Genomic DNA, 23,000 nt, shown 5'->3' with positions numbered 1-23,000 from the left:
AGTATTTCATTAGCTGTTTATGCTGAAACTACAAGTAAGAGAGGCCGATAAAGGCTGATTTTACAAAATAAAAACTGATTTAAAGCTTGTGACGTGTGGAACACCTTAATGAATGCAAAACTTTCTCATTTGACATCATTCATTACTTGCCGCTGACAGGAGCATTGGCTTAATCTGGATTAATCTGGATACTTCCCTCTACTGCCTATGGCCTAGGTCCGATCTATTTAGATTGATGTATTTTGTCTAAAGCTGAGGTAAGAGACAAAGTCATAGTATGTACAAGATAAGGCTTAAATCTAATGTTTTTGTCAGTCAACACGTTACACATTTTTGCTACTAAACTGTGTGTGGTGTTTTAATAGCATCTACTGTTCCTTGTAATTTTTTGGCTATTTTAGGTACATTTGCATCTTTCTTTAATCCACAGGTACAGGCCAGTTTAGCAGCTCTATTTGAAATGCGGTTGTGGGTGGAGTTTAGGTGTTGTAATCTCACTTAAAATGGTTGAAATCTTGTCATTCCACATAATTTAAAGACTTGAGATACGAACAAGGTAAGAACTCCCATTACAGTGTGTTACTCTGCTCATCACTTGATCTGAATAAAGTGTGTAAACCCTTGTGACTTACCCAGGGCCACCCGAGCGGCAGAGGCGTCATAGTTAATCCAGAAGGAGACCCAGGAGAGGATGGTGATCAGGATGGAGGGCATGTACGTCTGCAAGATGAAGTAGCCAATGTTTCTCTTAATCCGGAAACTCAGTGAAAGCCTTGGATATGAACCTGTGAGGAGGAGAAGGAAGAGGAGGGGCCGAGTTTGTGAGAGGAGCAGGGAAAACACATCAGGCTAAAAAAGTGGCAGAAGGGTGAACGCTGGCACAACGTTAAGAGTGCCAAAGTCTGCACTCTGACAACACATGGGGTAGTCATTTCTCCATTTGTTCAGATGGAGCACTTAATTTCCCCAAAGCGATGGATTCCTTTCCAGGGACAAGTTCGATTCCAATTAAACATGGCAGAAAGTCGCAAACACGGCAGATTTTTCTGCAAGCCCCTATCTCGGCAGGCAGCTCCCGCGCCCCTCTGAGGATTGTCACAGAGCTGTTGGCTTTTTCTTTAGCACTTTCGCTGTCCTCTAAACATTAGCAAAAGGGCATTTAGGTGCATAATTGAACAGTGCGCTCCTTGGTACACTTTGTGGGGGAAATATGAGCTGCCTAAGCACACACATTACAATAAGTGCCCTTTTGATTATTGTTTATAATTAAAACAACAACAATATAATAATTCTGATGACAAAGTAAGGTTTACCGCTATATAACCAATACACACTGACCCATGTGTAGTAAATTCCCTGTGACTTTCTTGACTTTTATTTTCATTTTTTTTCAGACAACAATAAAGAATGTAAAATCAGCTGGTTGATTTGAATCTGAAGAGCTGTTTACAGTGGACAACGCAGTGACAAATGACCTCATCATCTGTGGTAACCTGTAAATCTTTGAATGAATCGATACCAGAGCATTCATGCAACATCAGCTGTGGACACTACACACTTCACCCAGGAACTCTCAGACTTTACAGTGGACTATATTTATTAAAGAAAATATCCCTGCACGCTAATAATTATCAATAGGCTCTGATGCCGTTACCTGTAATAAAACGGACCTCCCTGGAGACCAAGCGAATGTCCACGATGGAGAACTGAGGTAACTCTAACTTGTCCACTCCTGTCACAGCGCTGTTGCCTCCTTGCCAGAAGAAAACTATATCATCTGTGGTGTATCCATCTGTTTACAATGAGAAACAAAATGAAAAGTTAGTTAATCGTATCTGTTTTAATACAAAGAACCTAAAAAGGTACGCAAATGGATTAATGGTATTGATTAGATTACTTGAGCCACAGTTATAGACTTGCATGTATGAATGAAACAAAAAACAACTCTAGGTCTGTTTGTGATGAGGAAATTACATTATAACATAGACCAGAAAATGGTATAATGTGGGCACTTTAAGAAAAATGTCTACATGTTTCTCGTTACTTCTATTGTAGTATTCTATTGTAGTATAAGCTAAGGTACACTTTACTGCCCTCATAAAGAAATCTGACCTCTGCATTTGACTTATCCTTCAATATCAGTGGGGTTATCTGCCAGATCTTGAGCTACGTTTAGTCAGGACTACCCTACCTGGAGGATTTTACCTATTGTACATGTTTTGAGTTGATGGGGGCAATCGGAGTGCCAGGGGAAATCCACAGAGGTCAAACATATTTAAATAAGAATCACCTGCGTCTTAAATCAGTTCAATCATTGACCAATCCCCTCTCCGCTGAGCTCACCACAGGACCGGATCCCTGCCTATAATCCCCCTCACGTGGATGTTTATTAACAAGTTCTCACCCCAGAGTGACCACCGCTGCAGATTTATGTCACTGGATTCAGTACATAGCAATTTTTCAGCACAAGAACTGTGACTACATTTCCCATTGTCCCAAGCTTTCAACTCACTCAGGACCCAGGATTCATTACCTTAAATCTCAGGCAGAGGTTATAGGCTGTGGAAGTGTGACATTGTCCATGAAATTGAAACAACTGGCTGCCTAATCAATCACTCTGATGTTTAGAGCGCACTGTTCCCACCAGCACGAGCCGCTCCGTGTGCATATACAGCAAATATTCCCTACACGTTTTAATTCATGACATATCCATATTTCATTGCTCGCAGAAGCCCCCCAGGGACAACACAAAGCAGTTTTATCCCAACAAATGGGAATCACAAATATCTGCTGTATTGAACCATAGTGGTGATGGATGAAGTGGTCAATGAGAATGATCACACAAATACAATTTTTAATTACAACAGGAGCAAAAAGTGATTTGTCTAAATTAAAGCAGCGTGACTGTATGTTACAGTTTGTAGCATGTTCCTTATATTAATTATGAGTAACTATCTCAAATTATCATATGGTAATTAGCTGTAAATACATTTGTTTACGCACGGGAATGAAAGTTGCATTAAATAAAAGTCTCATAATTTTTCACATTATCATGTTTCATAAATTATAGCCTGTATTTTTTTTAATTATTATTATTGTTTATTTATTTATTTTACTGCTTTTCTGCCAAGAACAATACCTTACAATACCATACAAAGAAACATGAGTCAAGCCCAAACTGACTGTAGGTTCAAAGAGTTAAGGCAGTACTCTCCCATTAAGTGTCATTATTTTACGCGCCTCAAATAAATAAGGGTGCAAACGCTTTTAAAGTAAGTTGCAATGTACCCTGGGCCCACAAAGGCGTATTGTCTGAACTGTATCCTGTCTCCATGAGTTCTGATGGGTGTGATTGACAGGTGCATTAAAAAGTAAATTCACAGTGACTAAAAAAATCATCATTTTGTCACTTAATCATCGAGCCATTTTGTCATGAGATTACTGTACATTGATTACTTCCACCAGTGCCAGTATGCTCCACTTTTTAGTATTATAACAGTCCAAAATAGAATAGAGAACTTTACTTCTGACAGCTAGCTCAGAGAGGTAATTCAATACGAACTTTTTACTGTATATTACCAACTATAAATACTCACAGCTCTCAATTTCCAGTGTACAGTTCTGTTCATCCAGGGGGTACCTCCTCAAGTCCATCATGCAGGCAGCTGTGGTCGTTATCCTAAAAAATAAAACAGATTGAGTTAGTAACAGATTTTGGTACCAACATTATGATAAAAACACTCAGCTAACATCACATTTATCACTGCTGCAGCTCTGCCTTACACCTACGTACACAACTCTCCTCACTTCTTCTCGTGTCTCGGAAATGATTTATTCAAATGTTTGTGGGAGACAGATTTCTTTTTATGCGGATCACTAACCACTCAGTATATGGATGTGATTTTTGTCAATGCACGTTATTTATGAGCACCTCTGACATACGCATTTCTGCCAGGTAGTATTATAAAAGGTGTACGCAGAGCAGTATATGAATGCCAATAAATCTATCTAGGAAGTCCCGGAAAACAATGCTGGCAACAAATTATACATGTAGGATTCTTGTGGCATTTAACGCAGATATTTACTGGTGCGGCACATTCTTGTAATTACTTTTGTGCTGTTTGGACCAGTTTCCATTCGCTCGCCCCAAATGTACAAGAAAGAAATTGTTTTTAGCTCATCTTTTCTGGGGCTACAGCAGCATGTTTGTATGGTGACAGAGGAGATTTTTACCCTTTAAGGAATGTTGGTCATGAATTAATAATGCAGTCTCCGTCAGAGTCACCAACACGGCTGCAGTCTATGGGTTTACGCTGATGTAATAAGCAAACATGTACTGCACAATGATAAAACAGAGCACAATGATAAAACTAAAATGATCTTTGTTTTAAAATAATATGTCACAAAATAGATACATTCAGCACTGGGCTGGTAAAGTGTAGGTTCTATAATGTAAAGAATACATTGCTGTGAAAAGCTATCAAGATTCATTGTATCTGTATCTGTAGAGAACACATTGGACAGCAGCCAGATGTTATAGCTATTAGCAGCGGTCCTAAAGTCTGGACCCTGGATGCCCTGTCTACTCATTTTTTTCCTGATTAATAACCCCCTCTGAACAGTTGTATATACAGTGGTTCCTCGCTATATCATGGTTCACCTTTTGAGGTTTCGCTGTTGTATGGATTTTTTTTTTGTGTGTGTGTGGGATTTTGCATGCTTTTTTACAGCGTATGAACGTGCATTGTGTTCTGCGTCCTGATTGGCTAAGGGACTGTAGATCATTGTCAATCAGTCTCCTCCGTGCATTCGCAGTGTGACTCTGAAGTGCTGTATATTTGCAAGTTTTCTCCCCGACAAAACCCACAATCTCTATGAAACGTTCTGCACCGACAAATTTCAGAAACGCTTTGGACTTAAAAGTGTTTCTCTGCATGAAGAAGCACCTGAACAACAGATTTAAAGCGATCATCGAGGAAGAGGGATATAATATACGAAGGTTTGAACTTTGAGAGTATTTAAACCAGAGAGAAATGTGAGAAAATGTTAATGCCTGTGTGAGAAAAGTGTATAAAGTGTGTGGTGAGGGGTTTTACCGCTGCAAAACGTATATAATAATTGTAAAAAATGCACCTACACACCTATTGCGGATTAATTTTAGAACATAACCCCCACGATAAACAAGGAACCACTATATTTTAATGTGGCGTTTGGTGCACATTGGCTTTGGTCTTTGCAGCCAGCCTCAGGGCAGCTGTGGCTATAAGATGTAGCCAAGACCAAAAGGTGAGTGAATAATGCAATGTAAAGTACAAAAACAAGACAAGACAAGAAGAGTTACAGTTACAGTTCAGATCTATGAGGAGGCAATCCCACTCACAGTCAGTCAATATTTTTGTTCAGTACTAAAAAACCCTGTGATTTAACAAATGCAATATAGATAAGTTTAATGCCATACTGCTTACCAATCCATACAAAGCAAACCTCTCCATAGAGACAGGCAGGTGGCAGAGCGTCCACCTGAAAAGTTATATTGTGCACCTCTATTAGCAAAGCCCTATAATCTCCCAGTTTAGCTCATGGTGTCACAGAGGATGTCAGCGTTCACGTCACACAGCTGACACGAGCCTGCCAATGGACCTGTCTGTTGCCGTGACAGTTAACAAGGCGCGGGAGGACGGGTCGTGAGTCCGGACAAGTCGGGACATGTCACAGCAAGAGGCCCGGGATTTGAAAATGTCAGCAGATGTAGGTCAGCAACTCTCCGTCCCACCAGAGAACCAAAATATCCACTTTAGCAACACCCTCGTAATAATCACAACAGAATATTATTCACTGCTGCTCTTCTTGGTCATCGCTGTGAAGGTGTGAGACTCTACTCTGAGCTGTTAAAACAACAAACACTTGGTTGTAGTGCTAATTTTGAAATCCCAAAATGATTTGATTTCACAATTAAAAGGCAGTTCCATTGATTTTTCTTTTCTCTGCTTTTGGCATTTCTGACCATGCATTGTGCCAGCATTATAAAGCGTCTAACAATGTGGAGGAGGATCCCAGAAGCCCCAGACAGAGAGGGCCCAGTCAGTGAGTAAGAGTTTGGACACCTACACAGTCAACTTTTGTGAGAAAACCATTGTACTACCAACAATGCAACGTGCTTTTAATAAACAGAAACATGAAATAGGCAAATCACACAGAACAGGGAGACACGAATGCCATCTGGTGCGAAGTTGGGCTTGAACAAACTCGGAGTGCTCCAAGGACCCGGGACAAGTGTGTACTAATGAGCATCATGAGGCCTTTCAACTGAGCATGTAGGGTGGAAGAAAACATGGCCCAGGATACACCACAGGCAGTACACTATTGATGTTTGAGCCTTTGTTTTTTTCCAACATGGAGACACTGTCATCAGACTAGTCTTTAAAGTCCCTCAGGTGCACAGTAAAAACTATTTTCAGATTTTTTTTTTGTTGGGAAAATGTGGAATTCAAAGGCGAATATTGGTCCTTAAATCTAGCATGGAGTGTTGTGGTTTATTTTAAAACTAAACTTAACTTGACCAGAGCTTGGGATCATACTGTCACACCTCAGAGGATTATCAGTGACCCTAATGTTAAAACAATGGAGATTTTAAGATAATAAACACTAAAGTTCACTCTTCATTCAAAAGCAGTGGTGGGTGAAGTACTCTATTTTGTTACTTAAGTAAAAAGTATGACATGAAAAAATCTGCTTTAAGTAAAAGTATTTAAGTACCCGTTTAAAGATGTACTTAAAGAGTGGAAAGTAGAAGTATTTCACACTAATGTTGTTAATTAGTTAAAGTGTTAAATTTTGCGATATTGATTAAAAATGAGACATATTTTGGTCAACGGTAGCAATACGGATCAATTTCTTATGAATTTTGTGGATTTATTTTTGTTTACTCAAAGTCAAAGCTTGAACTCGCATACTTTAGTGAGGATATTACCATGAACATAGTAAAAATAAATCCTCAAGTCAGTACTTTTCACTTTTCAATCCAGTTCAAAAATGTAATGTAGTAGAAAGATACAAATAGCTTCTCTGAAATGTAGTGAAGTAAAAGTAAAAAGTATCCACTATAAAACTAACTTAAGTAAAGTACTTTACTACTTATACTTTGTTACCTTCCACCACTGTTCAAAAGTATCTGACAATATAGTCTGATAAATGTCTTTACTGGCAGTGACCCAGAGGTTTATCTGGTTGTTTTGGGTTGGTTGTTTTACTGTATGTCTATGGACGTTTTTCATGCTTCTATACAAAGAATATTTTTGACATTCGATCCTGAGCTCTGTTGCTATGGCAGCAAAAACAAATGAAATATGGATCATTTTAACCTGTTAAAATATACACTTTCACTTCACTAAAGAAATATAGACAGAGAGATTTTTTGTAAAACATGTTCTCATATATTTCTTATATTATAACCAAAGCATCTCCAGTTCAATTAGCTCCAACATTTCCTGGAAATCAAGACTGAAATCCTTTGTATAAGATTTACAGTCTGGACACCACTCCCTCCACCGTGTCAGCTCATACTCAGACAATTAGGTTTATTTTAGTGACACTGTCGCAACGGTGCGGATAGGACCAAAGGATGCAGACCAGAGCAGTTTTAACAGTGTTTATTTACAGCGGTGAAAATGCAGTCTTTAAACAGGTCACAAGAGCAGGTACAGGAACCGGGGAGCGGGAGACGGGTCAGGCGGGTGCGGTGCAGGTAGAGGCGGGCAGGACAGGACCAGGACGGGGATAGAAGCCGGTGCGGTACCAGGGCAGGCGGATCAGACGAAGACCAGAGCGGGGAGCGGGTGACAAACCAGAGACCAGGACCGGACAGGAGACGAGACGAGCAGGAGACGAGACGAGCAGGAGACGAGACGAGCAGGAGACGAGACGAGCAGGAGACAAGACGAGCTGGAAGCGATACCGGGACTGGAACGTGGCGGCAGGAGCTGGGCGAGTAGAGGCAGGAATCTGGAGGGTGCATAAATCCAAATGAGCATTTGCCGGAAAGTACCATATAACAAAGCTTAGCAAGAAACATTCACGTTTTACACGCGGACGGTCTGGCACCGAGTGTAGACTGCCAAGCCTTCTTGTACTCAGCAGCAGGTGGTGGTGATTAGGCTGATGCACCCCAGGTGTGCACGGGAGGAGTCAGGCACTCCACCCAGCTCCAGACACATAGGTAGGGGAGGGGGAGAGAGCACGGGAGGACAGGGAAACTGACATCATGACAGACACACAGGAATCGACCAAGTCTTCTTATTGGCTACTCTCAATCACGCAAAGACTACATGTCTTTGTGTAGGAAATATGTGTAGTTTTGACAGGCTAAGGAAGCTCCTGCAGGCACACACTGTTTCAGTCATCTGGTCATCAACAATATTTTTGTAAGGTTCACAGGATTAATTTATGTCTAATTACTATTTACTACACGTACGAACCTACACGTTGAGAGGAACCAGCTGAGGTGGCTCGGGCATCTGCTCAGGATGCCTCCTGGACGCCTCCCTAGGGAGGTGTTCTGGGCATGTCCCACCGGGAGGAGGCCCCGGGGAAGACCCAGGACACGCTGGAGGGACTATGTCTCTCGGCTGGCCTGGGAACGCCTTGGGGTCCCACCGGAGGAGCTGGAGGACGTGTCCGGGGTGAGGGAAGTCTGGGAGTCCCTGCTTAGACTGCTGCCCCCGCGACCCGGCCCCGGATAAGCGGAAGAAAATGGATGGATGGATGGATACTATTTACTAACAAACGACAAATTGCAACAAATAATAGAAGGAGATGAGTCAAAAGGCAAAGCTCTCGATTTACTGGTCTATCTATGTTCCTACCCTCACCTATGGTCATGAGCTTTGGGTAATGACCAAAAGGATATGATCACAGATACAAGTGAGAGAAATGAGTTGGCTGGGTACTCCCTTAGCAATAGGGTGAGAAGGTCAGTCACAAGCTCAGAGTAGAGCCGCTGCTCCTCCATGTTGAGAGGAGCAGCTGAGGTGGCTCGGCATCTGTTCCTGTTGCCTTCTGCACGTCTCCCTGGAGAAGTGTTCTGGGCACGTCCCACTGGGAGGAGGCTCCGGGGAAGACCCAGGACACGCTGAAGGGATTGTGGCCATGTCCCAATTCGACAAATGCACCGTATGTCGAGTGCATTGAAGGGCATTTACATAACTTCCAGCGCAACAAGCCTGTCCCATTTCATGCACCCGACAAATGTGTCCGACGTTTTCATGGAGATTGGCCGAGAATGAAGCGTGCATCTGAGCACACTTCGCACACCGCTCTATCCCATCATGCACTGTGCTTGACTTCTTCTATGGGAGAAACAAGGTATATTTTCTTAAAATTAGGTAATACTAGCTACAACTGGGGAATAAAAATCACCTTTGGCTATTGATATTTAAAGGGAAAAATTTATTCCTTGCTTCATTCAATCCAAACAGAAATAAACGGCTGCGACTACGACACCTTGACTCTTCTTCTATGAAATAATAAAGAATAAAAAATAAAACTGTAATTTTTTCAGAGTCCATTTTACACCTTTAGTCATGAGTCAACAGTCAACCCTATAGCTCATTAGTCAGCAGCCGTCACGGTTGCTAGGCGACCCATTTCGGCATGGCCTTTGCGGACAACGGAGGCTACACGGAGGAGCACTCTTTGTTGGTCAGGTACTTGGAACAGTACTTTGAAGTGTGCGACCGTCGAATTGCGACACAGCCTAGATCTATCGGTTGGCCTGGGAATGCTGTGGGGTGCCACCGGAGGAGCTAGAGGAAGTGTCTGGGATATGGAAAGTCTGAGAGTCCCTGCTTGTACTGCTGCCCCTGCGACCCTGCTCCAGACATGTGGAAGAAGATGGATGATTGATTCAGGTTTTAACAAAAAAAAACTATGCAAACTATGATTTTTTTTTCCACATTTTTTACCAATATCTTGTTTACCAGCATATCCAAAATCCCTTCTGTAAATATTTGTCTTAGTTTCACATGCTGCATGGAAGCCAACTGTATGACACACTCATTTCTCCATATAAACAGGAAAAAGAACCACTCGATCGCTTAAGAACTACCTGACACTTGTTTTTTTCAAGTTACAACTCTCCGGAGATGATATAAATTTGCTTAAAATTGTTTCCATTTTGCTTTGACTGATCATAAATTTATTGAGTGAAACCATGGAACCACATTTGACATTAAAAAAAAAAAAAAAATGCCTGATCAACACAAATCTACACAACTCAAAGATAAAAATCGCCGTAAGCAAAATGCGAATTGAAACTAAAAACTACAAATCCCAGCCTCAGCACATTTCACAGTGAGTAGATAGGTAAGGGTTCACAAAGCCAGCAAGGTGCAGCCGCCTGTGTAATGCAATTGTCCACAGCTTGTATTGTGCCGGCCTCTAACGGAGCACTTTGGGGGGAAACAGGAGGTCTTTACGAGGGGAAATTCATTGAAGTCAACAAAAACACCAAACGGCCAAACATTGAAATGAGTTGCTACATCTACTGCAGTATCTATTGTGGAGAAGAAAGGGGAGCCATTCACACAGGCCCTGGGCAAAGTCAAACATTTCAACAAAGAGGATTTACAGCGCTCCTCGTTTGCAGGGAGCATAATAAGGTTTGGGGAAAGCACTTTTGCATGTAGATTAGGTTCTAGTCTAATTAGTGTACAATAGAGCTGCAGAAGAGAGGAGAAATAAGCAATATCCAATGATTGTGTTACATTTTGTCATAACAATATCACCAGATTTTCTTCTTATTTCGCAATTTATTTATTCAGTTTGTTGTAAATGTTGATAGGCTCATGTCCAGACTTTTTTTTAGCTGAGGTGGTCCAAGTCTTTCAGGTTTAATTAATACAAAATCATTTAAATTTTACAATTCCGTTAAACAAGCATGCATCAGTTTTGACTTTTTGAGGTAATGTCATTAAATTTGTTACAACATGGTGATATTCAAAGTAAAATGTAGCTGTTATTGATGCTACAGTGTATTCTGCGTCAGCGTTCAGCCTGTGGACATTCAGAAATAGGGTCAAATAAAGATAAATAAGCTGGAGTACATAACAACATTTTAATAAAAAGACTAAACCAGGACCAGAGCAACTAAACTACAATAAAACATATATTGTAAATGATGTATTATTTAGTATTTCATATATATTTACATTGACAATAGCTGTCCTGTGCTGTATAGTTTATCACAGTGGGAATGTATTTGAGAGATGAGAAAGCTTGTGGTAGTAGCGTCCCCCACATGCAGTACCCGTTGTCACGTTGACGGCAGGTTACCAGTTAAAGTGCAAATGCAGTAGTAATGCTATATTTTCTCTTCTGGCGCGAGTCTATTTCTCTCCACACACAGCAGACCCTCAGCGGAGGCTCCATAGAAATGCATGTGACGCAGGTGGTCAGGTTTATTCAGATCAGGTGTCGCAGTGCCATATCAGTCAATTTCGCCATGAAATTCGCCGCCGCTGCCACCTGCTCGACAACAGAGTGGCTAAAGGGAAACAAAAGCAGTGTGCATCACCAGAATAACTGTGGCAGAATGGCTGTTCATCAGGAGCTCATTGGGTACTTGTCCCGGCATCATCAAGACGGATGTAGAGGACTGTCCAAACGTGCCGCTGTTTTGCATAGAAGACGTATGATAAAGGGATCTAATACGGTTTCATATGTTTGATGCGATGAATTCCCTCTACACTATCCAAATAGCTCGTCTTGAAAGGTGCACTATGTAACTTTTCTGGTTGAAAGTCTGCAATGTGCTTGTTATGTTCCACAGTATGGCATTAAACCTATCTATACACAATCACAGGGAGACAAACAGGCAATGCTACAAAACAAATGAACAGAGAAATGACCATGCAAGTTATTTTTGACCAATAAATATACCTAAAATGTTGGATTGATTGATTTTGATTCATAATTTGAATACCATACTGTAAAACATTCTATGCAAGTAATAAAATATCAACAAAAGAAGCAGACCCCACATCAGAAAAGTTACATAATGCAGTTCTAAAGTTGACCTTTCATAAATTTTCCTGACCAGCCAAAACTACACATTTCCCTGTACTGTACAAAAACGTTTAGTCTGGGCCCAGGACACATTTGCACATTTCTGCAGGAGTAATTAATAAAGCACTGAGCGTTGTTAATGTGAGGGGAGAGGACTTTGTTTTTGTTCTAAGTGATACATAACCAAGTAACCTTTTACGATATCGTCACAGTTTCTACTATATGTAATGAATTTTGCCAATGCGGGGTACTAACATTTAAAGGAACAGCCACACGAGACTTTAGAGCACATTCAAAAAGCCTGGCCTAAAGTTTTCCCGACTTTGTCTTGTTAGAGAGGGTAACGCAACAATAAAAGAAAGTAGCCAACTACTTTAGATCAATTCAATTAATTACTACATTATTAATCAATGTGGCTGCTGCTCTCAGGTTTGTTCTGTGAAAACAAAGGGCAGCATTACACTCTTGGATAGTGTTGGAGCAAATAGACATATGGTGATAAGGGGATACGCCTAATTGATAATTGTTACAAACATCTCTTCTAAGCTCATCCAGTGACTTAATGCACTTCTGTTACAGCTACCGTTGTCATTTTGTCAAGCCTTTCATTTTAGTTTAGACGCAATTGTACTTTAAAGGCGCTGTACCTGATTTTTACTGCCTTAAAATGTGAAAAACAAAACTAATTAACTTTAAACCGTTTGCAGCGGTCCAGAGTTATTCCTCACTTAACTTATGCATTCTGAGCATCCTAATTATTCACAGCAATGAGTTTATAAGTGCTTTTCACAACTCTTAGACGCCAGAGCTATGACAATAAAGCTAAGAACAACCTGCATGCTTATTAGCTTTTCCTGATTATCGAACAATAAAATGATTTCTACTTAGATGCAGATAGTGCACTTTTCTGACCTCAAGACCAGCTCATACAACATGTCTGTGCTGGGACAAAAAATACCAGTATGTGAAGTGAGTATTTGAAGTTATCCTACCAAATATTTACACTGCTAACAAAGTGTGACTGAAGACAGGAGTATTTTAAAAGTGCGCGTGTCAACAGAGGCATACTAATCCAACATGAATCATGATATTTTTGGTGCTTTTAATGAGAGATTCATTTGAACTCTTTTGAGGCACAGCAAAATAAGAGTGCCTATCATATCTCCTTTCGCGTCAGTACCAATTCAGGAATGTTGAATACTGATTACTGCATTAATAATTCATTATACTTCACATGAACCAAACCTTGTCGGCACTGTTCCTTTTGTGCATGGAACTGCACAGACCTTTGTTTACCTTTCTTTGACTGTCACTCTTAGAGATTCAAAATTGTCTTATTTTTTCAGTCTCAAGGGATCTCGGTTGTTGACTGACTTGTTTGTTGTGTGAATCCAGGATTGATTTAGCCTACTTTTACTACAACTGATCTTAAGCTACCTCTTAGTCCATTTCTGAAACTTTTATAAATAAACCGTTTTAAGTGTCCCAAATATTATTGTCCTGAATCCGCCAGAATTATGACAAAGTGTGGCAGTCGAAGGTCCTTAGCTGTCAGAAGCAGAAAAATATAAATGACTTTAAAATACAGGAGGTAGGTATAGCGTCATGAGGCTTTGTGCGCTCATGAATCTCCATTGACTGTATGTTGTATGGGAGCTATGGTGACAGGGCCTGTGTTTGTGCCATGTTCAGGGCTACAGCGGACATAGAAAATACATTTGTTTTAAAGAAGAACAATGGAGCCTGATGCGCTGTCCTCACTGATGGAATGTCATTGAAAATCTAAAGGAATCACATTTTTACTGACGTTAAAACCTGATAAATTGCCGGCTTGTTCGATTAAAATTGCATCGCTTTAATACATAAGGTTTTGGTGTACAAACAGTGTACTGATGTCATGGTATTATTCAGTTTACAGGTCCTACATTTCGTGAAATTGACTCTTGTGAGCTTTAAGCCGTGTTAAAATGTTACCTCATCAAAAACACCCTGGAGTTGTGATTTGTTGCATTCACACATAACACGTTATCATTAGTCTACTGTCAAATTAATGCTACCGTTCACCTTTTGTGTAGTACTGATTGGCAATTTCAGGGTTGAACTGATCCAAATGATTCTAGTGAAGGTGGAGCTTAAAAACACAGTGGAGCACTTCCTGTATTACCACATGATGAGATCACAAGGTGGAACAGAGCGTTTTCTGTTTGAAAGAAGAACTCAACCTAAATCTGCAGTGTGTGCGTATTAAACATGTGTGAATGAAATGAAACACAACTCCGGGTAGGTTTTTGATGTGGAAACATTATAACAGATGAAAAAATAGCGTAATATGAGCTCTTTAAATACCACTTACTAAAATAAATCAGTCTTTGAGGTGTTACAATGCTGACTTCAAACATGCTTTTGTTTTCCATACATGTCACCTGACTTTGTAATTATTTCATTGTAGGAATTGCTTTTACTATGATGGATCTATCTATGAGTGTCATGTTGCTATTGGCTGTTGCTATTTATCCCCAATAGAAGTCGTTTGCCTTATATTATTTGAAGTAATAGGTTTTATTCACAGCTCTGAAGAAATTGAGCTCGAGGACAGGTTAGACCTCTGACCTGGTCTATGGTTAACATCTCTGTAATTACTAGGCCTGTTCACATGAAACAAAAATCACCCCAAAGTTCAACATCTTCCGTCAGTATAAATAAACCAAAGTGAAACTATGTTAATGTAATAGCTTCCGAAAGTGGTGCCATTAATCAACCTCAAACATGTGATTGTTGTCGGTTGAAAGGACTGATTAATATGGCGAGTTTGTGGAGCTTGTCTCCAACAAATAATAAGATTCACACATTTTTTTATCATGTGTTTAGATATTTCATCATCAAATTCTACAACCTATTGAACACAACCTATTTAATGTGAATGTAACAATACCAGGGATACACTTTATAAAAACACACTAAAGAGGGAGTATTGCAAAATCAATGTTTTGTTTTGCTTTTTTTTTTAGCTTTTTACCATGTTACAATGTTGCTCCCTTATCAAAAACAGGCCTGAAGAGGTTTTCGACGTCATCCATGTTTGTTTGAGTATTTTAGCGATATCTCCTGGGCCCTATTTACGGTTAGATTCTGTGCAACGCTCAAACCTCAAGCCAACATCACCCATGCTACCACACCACGGTTCTCCATAAATAAACAAAAGCATGATACAAAACTGTACACAACACCTGGACAAACCCGATGCAAAGTGCAGTAGTTTCATTAGCGAGATGCACGATGACTGTGTTGAGATAGTGCTCTGAAAGGGGAGTGACTTAACGTGGGGAGCAAAGGAAGGGGCGAGCGAAACTTATAAAACCTGTTAATATGCTGTGTTCAAAACGATAAAAGGTAACACAGTGAGCTAAATATGTTATGTGTTAGCAGTTAGTACTCCCCCTTTAGTTTATTAAGTAAACCTGATACAGGCTTTTTCTTAGTTAATTATGAATACAATATTTCTTCGGTCTTTATTAAGGCTAATTACATCTAGTTATTATGTAAATGTGTTCAAAATAATTCAGAAAAACGTGTCTGTGTAATCCCTCAGTCATTACTATGGATCATATGGAATAAACGACAAGGAAAACACAATCGCAATCCGGAAACTTTTATACACACACCTGAACCTGTTTTTAATGTTTTTTTAGGGACTTGCTCATTTTTTACTTATTATGGACTACTTGTTTGTTTTGTTTGTTTTTTTCCTGCTTGTGAAACCATGAAAACGAGAGCCCAAGTGCTGTCACTGGGTTCCCCCATATGAATAAAGATAAATAAATAAATAAAATAAAAGCTTACATAAAATATATACAATTTTAAATGTTTTATGAGGCTCTATTTTAAATAAACAAAAAGATTTAAAGGGAAACGAATAAATACAAAAAGGAAATGAAAATCTGTGAGTGTATGTAAAAAGCCAACAGCGTTTTCATATTCCTAAGTAGGACCCATATATGGCTGAAATCCCGACACCTTTACCTTTGTCGTGCCACACAGTGAAGCGTGTGAGAGCGCAGCACCATCTGTGGACAGTGTCATCTGAGGTTTTTAAAAATAGCATCTCTGTGACACGGCCTCACCTCAGTCCATACAGCACGGTGCCGTCAGGGTGCAGCCGGATCATGCGGTTCTTCACTGTCACGCCGTGCAAAAAGGACTTCTTGTCATTAAGGAAGTAGGTGTCAGGGAGCCACAGCTGGTCTGCCACGCGGTTATCCAGAGTCAGGTTCAGGTTCAGCTCGCCGTACGCCAGACGCTTGTCCCGCCAACTCTGCTGGAAATACATGGTGATGGTGTAGTCCTGGAAGACAGAGAAGAATGGTTAGAATGTACTTGAAAAAAGGCACATTTGTAGGGTTGTAAAAATCTGAATGCCCGGAAAGTAGACACTCAGTGGAACAGTTATAAATACTGAAGATAAATTGGACAAAATTTGAAAAAAAAAAAAAAGAAAAGAAAAAAGCTCTGTTACAGAACTACTATAAGATCACATGCTATTACTGTATTAAAGAAACTATTATGTTTCAGTGAATTTTTTTTTTATTGGCATAAAAGTATCAAGTCTTTTTCTTGATGTCGAAATTGAGAGTGTCTTATGTTGAAATTTGAGTGTCTTAACAACACTAGTCTTTTATACTACCCATACTTATATTTCTGGCAATATAAATTTGTTAACATAAGCTTTTATCACATTTCAGTATCATTGTGTGGGGACATTACATGGACTTACTTTCACAGACTCATTCACCTTAAACATAATTGGTGGTTTTCAGATAATGGAATGTGATAGTGTCATCCTCACAGATGGGCTGCAAAAGCCAGTATTATATCAATTATGTATTCTTATGTGGAAAATCTAAAGGACAAATTCATATATGCTGAACCTGTTCATTTTCATCATTAGACCCTAGAGAACACTCGAACAACAAGAGTCCCATAGACTGATGTGATCATCTGAAAATCTGTATTAACCTACATCCCTGCAAACAACTTTGTGTCCCCACAAAATAACCAAAACCCAATACAATATTAGGCTAAGCACTACCTCATTGAAACTGCTGCTCACTCAGCATTAGGACAATGATCACATTATTCATTCTTATTGTTCATAATAATAATAATAATCAATCATTGTTTTGCAGAAATTACCTGAATACATACCTCAGTATCATTTGCTAATTTTGGTTCTACTTCTATTCATGTTCGAAAGTGGACATTCACATACACATCTAAAATTTGTGTTTTTCATGTTGCGTATGACAGCACTTGAATGCAGCATTTAGCTTGTCTTTGCAGTCGCCATAGCAACTCTTCCCTGAGTCACAGGTGCTAATACAGATGTTGCGAAATTGGACCAGGAAATATTTGAGAATATTCTGCCCACTTAGAACAAATACATAACGTGCTTGGGTCTTCCATTGGTATGCTTTTAATAATAACTTTGACTGATTCATCCCCTGTCGCACTCCTTCTGTGCATCTTAATATGTACCAACTATTCAGAGAAAGTGGGCTTATTTCTAAGAACGATGAATTTTCATTTCATGCATTTCAGTCATTACTTTAAGATTGGTTAAGGTTAAATGATAAGTGAATATAGACATGATGTGGGCAGGTATTTGTCACATTGTGGAGACTAAACTCTGTACAGACGTTGAATATATGGAGACCTTTATGGAGACAGAAATGAGGTCCACATAACATAAATCCTTCAATATTAGACCAACGACATGGTTAAATATGTATGGGTCGAAACAGGTTAAGATTAAGCTTAAGCTCAAGGTTAGGCAAATATTAACTATGGTTAATGTTAGGATTAGTCTCCGGGAAATTAACGTGCGTCAATATAATGTCCCCAAAAAGCACGGCAAACCAACATCTGTGTGTGCGTGTATGTGACGAACTCTGCCACTCTGAGTAATATAAAGAGCCAGTGCTTAGAGACCCAGTGACGTCACCAGACAGCAGCCATATTGCTTTCTTCTCTGCTCAGCCTGCTCCTCTCACCAGCCTTTGTGTTGCACTGTATCTCGTGAAGTACTGTGGGAATTTGTGATAATCAGTTGGTCATTTCAATGTGCTTTCTTGTCGAGTGGGAAGTGGAAAGAACAACAGAAATTGGCTAGTGCTGCAGAGTTTTTTGTAAATGAAAAACTATATGCAGTATATATACTTTTTTAAGCTTTTATGTTAAAGGAAATAAAGAAAAACAGATAAAATTATATAACTACACTGAATAAATAAACAGATAGTAAATAGTTTATTACAAATGATGCAAGCTTAGTAAGTACTTAATCAATACCCTAACTCAAACTCCCAAACTCTTAATTAAGTACATGGACGACAGCAACTCAGGTGGTACAATGTTTGTTTACTGATCCAAAGGTTGGTGGTTAAAACCCTCGACATAAACATGGGCGGCTGAGCGGTTAGATCTGCTGAACCACAGGTTGGTGGTGCGATTCCCGCTCCTAAAGTGAATACTGTGTGTGTGATGTGTGTGTGAATGAGTTCCTTGATGTACTTCACTTACAATATAAAAATGTGACGATTTACCATTTGCCATAGTCACAAAGCCTGAATCATTTGAATAAATAATGAATGAACCATTAGTTCATTATGAGTTACTATGGGTTCATTCCTCATGCTTTATTAAGGCTAATTAAGGTGTAGTGATTATAAAGTGTAACTGGAAAAAAAAAAACCTAGTTGACGACAGTTTTTGTACTTACCATGTTGACTTCTGAGATGGAGTCTATGCTGGCTATGTTGATACTCATTCCTACAATGACTGGAGGACCTGTGCCAACAAACAAAAACATCATTAGTTGTTTTGTTTTTTTTTTTGTTTTTTTTTCCAGTCAAAAAATGAAGAAAATATATGTCAAAAAAATTTCAAAATGAAGAAACATATTGTCAAAGCTAGTGTGGTATTAAAAACATATCCCACTAGTGCCATGGAAAACATATTATTCATAAGACTTTTGTGGATTGTTTTTTTCCTCTTCATTTGTACAATCTGGTTGTTGTTCAATGCATAGATAGTAAAAGCCAAAATTTTACAGATTTTACTTTTGGCTTTTATTATGCACCTGGTCAACTGAGGGATTACACTATGTATCTTCAATACAAAGAGCAGTTACCATTAAACTCTTGATCATAAAGAGAGAGTAAGTTGGATATCCTCGTTGAATGACTGATGCCTTATACAGATATACATTATGTACCCATGTTCCACTGCATTCATGAAGTATGATTTAAGCACGCTGCGCTCGTAGAGGTGACAAAACCAATGAGAATACTGTGGGCAATGGTAAAGTGTATGTGAAGATCAGTTACCCGGCCAGGTGTGCGTAAAAACATCGCAAGGAGTTTCTGGTCTGGCGGTTCATGGAACAAATGTGCGTGATTACACTACATAAACAACTTCTCCCATAGACCTCCTAACATGTGGCGTGAACACTTACCCCAATGCAATATTCATACAACTAGGATTATCCATTCACAGACTAAGTGCAGACACGACCGAAATTAACTCCACTTCTTGCTTATTTCACTGTAATGTCACTATGATGCATTGCTAACCCAAACATAATTATACATGTCAGCGGGTTTTGTTTTTTTTTTATCCAAATTTAGGAGGTTTTGCCCTTTCCAATTGTGCCTTTTCTTCACATCTGGGTTATAATGCGTCTTTACGGCTGACCAGCGCATAATATAAGTTGCTGACAAACGAAGCGAAAAAAAGAACAAAATATAATCCATTGCAGATGTGTTTTTCCATAGGAGCTTTATGTGTGGCCATGTGCAATCAAGCACATCAGCACATTTAGAGGTTACAAATGTGCTTTGGTCAAGTCCCCACAGACCTATAATGAAATCACTATACGCCATGCTACGGTAATATTTTAGTGTATTCTTGTAATCCTCTTCCAAGGCGACCAAACCGCTGCACAAGAAGATGGTAATTTCACTATAGTAAGTGCTGTGCAATTAATCAAATTTGAAATGAGATCGAGATTCTGTCTTTTCTAGTCAATGATCAGGTTTTTAATCAAGAGGTCCACAGCCAGTCCTCTGCCGATAACAGCGTGGGGTTTGGAGCAGCGTTCAAACACTTGTGTTCAATGTAAAGTCTGTACTGTTTATTTTCAGAAAAGTAACATTGAAACATTGTAACATTGTTTTTGTTAGTTTAATATGAAAAATGTTGTAATGTAGCCCAACCTTATGGTAATCTAGACTGTACCCTCAGTTAATAGCCAATATACTGATGCATTTTTGGGGATTTTGAAGTGAAAGAGAGTGAAGAATCTAATTTTATTTTAGACAGCTGACACCCTATGTGACAAAGAATAAACACGCATACCATCTCTTGTTGAACTTGCACATATTTGACCTTAAGGTTTGAGTACATCCGCCTTTCTTCTCTTGTCACGCTTTGATACGTTTGAGATGCTTGAGAATGAGGACTACAGTATATTTGATGTCTGGGTCGTGATGATGTTTTTTTGGTGACAAACAGTTCAGGAGTCATGAGTGTGAGAGTACATCTGTCCAAACAGCTCCAGAGTTCAGACTGACAGTGAACATGAAAAGTCTATACACTTTCTGATGACTGTGTTGTTAAAAATACATCCAGATGACTTTTACACCAAAGCCGTTGATCTGCAGTCTGTCCTCACTAACTATAGAGATGTCAGGACGTAACATGCAGTTCAAAGGGTGTCTTTGATTTCTATTGTATGTTTTTTTTCTTGCGGATGAGACAAGTGAGAACATAACACGGAGACTAGCGCAAATCAGACTTGTTTATATAGCACATTTAGAGGCTTTAAACGTGTCCTTCACCCTGTTGTCTCTGTGAAGATGCCGTTGTTTTGCCTGGAACATTCCACAGTAGGCATTAAACATATCTATCTAGAGTTTTTTATTGCTAAAAATCTGAGAGAGTTTCTTTACAGATCTGACCTGCAACTTGGCCTGTCGGTGCCCCCTGTTTGTCTCCATGGAGATAGATGTTTAAACTATACTATGCAACATTTCCACCTTTAAAACAACCATTGCTGAGCCAAAACACTGCACAATAAGCAATGGATGTAAATTATAAACATAATTTCAAACCAAAACATGGAAAAACTATGACTATAAAACAAGAAAATCAATAAACACAATATTTTAAATGCTAAAGTCCTACTAAGCTTGTGTTAACCCAGAAAAAAATATACTTAATAGTACTTAATAGTACTTTGTTTTGAGATGGTACAGTTCTCATAAAGCATAAGACATAGTGAAGGTATTCTCCCTCTTTTTGTAAGTCTTTTATTCATTTATTTATTTTTTGTTGATTTACTTAACCAGTTGTTTTTATTTATAATGTATTTGTGCAGCACTTTGGAAACTGCATTTGTTTGTGAAATGTCCTATATAAATAAAGTGGATTGGATTTATTTTTTACTCTTTTGTGTATCGCCTCGTCTGTCACACTTGTATCAAACAAAGTGACAGATTACATCCACTTTAAAGCATTCAAATATTGACAGCTATAAGACAGCCCATCTCTGCTCTTAAACACTGTAATCTCATTTTCTGCCCTTACTCCTCCCATAACAGTAAACCTCTAAACGCCCGAAGCTCTGTCATATTTCCTGACCTATCTCCTCCAAAAAATCAGGCCATTTTCCATTGCACTTCACGAAGCAACCACTACGAGTTTTCCCCAGAGATGTCAGAGTACATTGGTTTGCTGAAAACAGACCCCTCCTCTCTCCCTCCTCTCCTCTCTCTCTCCTTTGCTGCATATTTTGACCCCACTTTAGTGAAACAGAGGCACTCACTTTGTCACTGCGGCTTTCTCAAAATAAATCTGCTACCTGAACTTGCACTTCACAAGTTGGTGGAAAAAACACTCTTCGAAAATAACCTTCCACTTTTTAAATAAGCACTTTTTTCAGTGACATGTCAAATTGTTTCATATTTTTCAGTGAATAATCGTGTTTTTAACATTTGCTGCAGTCACCTTTTTGGGAATAAACTTTTATCCGCACAGATTTTATTGCAAACAGTCCTAGGGGGGACATAAAATACTACTCTCACAGATGAAGTATTAAATAACGGTAGTACTAATAGGACACATTAGGTTAGATGGTCAGATGGTCATAATGTTATGGTTGATATGTGTACAGTAAGTTAAAGATTCATTCAATTATCCTCCACGAATGTCACTATATTCAGAAACATACATTAACCAATTTAATGACAGACATGCATCAGAACACGGCAATAAATAAATCCATTTGTAATTACTGTGTGATTATTAATAAATCCTCAGGAAACGGGGAAGCAAGGACATACAAAGTGCATTTATTTCATGAAAAGATGAGCAACATAAATTTGAATGTGTGTTGACATTTAATTAGCAACCCTGTGGCCATTTCCCATCCACAAACTACAAATACGTTCAGTGTGAGGGTAAAATATAGTGCAATTTCTGGATGCGTTTAAATCATGGAGAGAGAAGCAATAACTTTGTACATGATACGGTATATACCATTCTGTAACAGGGTGAGGGCACAAGGACCCCCAGTACTGTCTGAAAATCAAAAATACACATTCAGGGGAAAACATTTATAGCTTTGGTATTAAATAGAGTTTTTTTAAATGTAAATATTTGGAACATTATGGCTACTCCCCACAAGCCACAAATGATCTGTCAGCTGCAGATGGAGACAGTGCAGCTCCACATACTTGATTATCAACCCCTAACCCAAACCCTAACCAACTTAACCTTGTAGCTATTACAATTAATAAAATGTTGACCGCAAAAAAAAAAAAAAAAAATCTATGGTCCCGAATGCGACGTAGTGGAGCTTCACCCTGTAGCCAATGCGCCAACACTTC

The 23,000-nt window shown here is 39.1% G+C and overlaps 1 protein-coding gene across 2 annotated transcripts in view; it reads right to left on the bottom strand.

Moving 5' to 3' along the window:
- The window catches only part of gabrb4 (gamma-aminobutyric acid type A receptor subunit beta4), a 45,513-nt gene that overhangs the window by 3,902 nt on the left and 18,611 nt on the right, over positions 1 to 23,000 (bottom strand). For both annotated transcript variants that reach the window (XM_033978948.2, XM_033978950.2), the window contains exons 3-7: positions 18,833 to 18,900; positions 16,182 to 16,402; positions 3,597 to 3,679; positions 1,655 to 1,792; positions 633 to 785 (exon numbers count right to left, since the gene is read on the bottom strand). In XM_033978948.2, the coding sequence (XP_033834839.1) occupies positions 633 to 785; positions 1,655 to 1,792; positions 3,597 to 3,679; positions 16,182 to 16,402; positions 18,833 to 18,900 (663 nt within the window). The remainder of the gene's footprint in view (positions 1 to 632; positions 786 to 1,654; positions 1,793 to 3,596; positions 3,680 to 16,181; positions 16,403 to 18,832; positions 18,901 to 23,000) is intronic.

Source organism: Periophthalmus magnuspinnatus, chromosome 14, assembly GCF_009829125.3.
Source record: "Periophthalmus magnuspinnatus isolate fPerMag1 chromosome 14, fPerMag1.2.pri, whole genome shotgun sequence".
Classification (NCBI taxonomy): domain Eukaryota; kingdom Metazoa; phylum Chordata; class Actinopteri; order Gobiiformes; family Gobiidae; genus Periophthalmus; species Periophthalmus magnuspinnatus.
The sequence above is the reverse complement of the archived record's forward strand: the minus strand, read 5'-3'. Positions and strand labels throughout refer to the sequence as shown.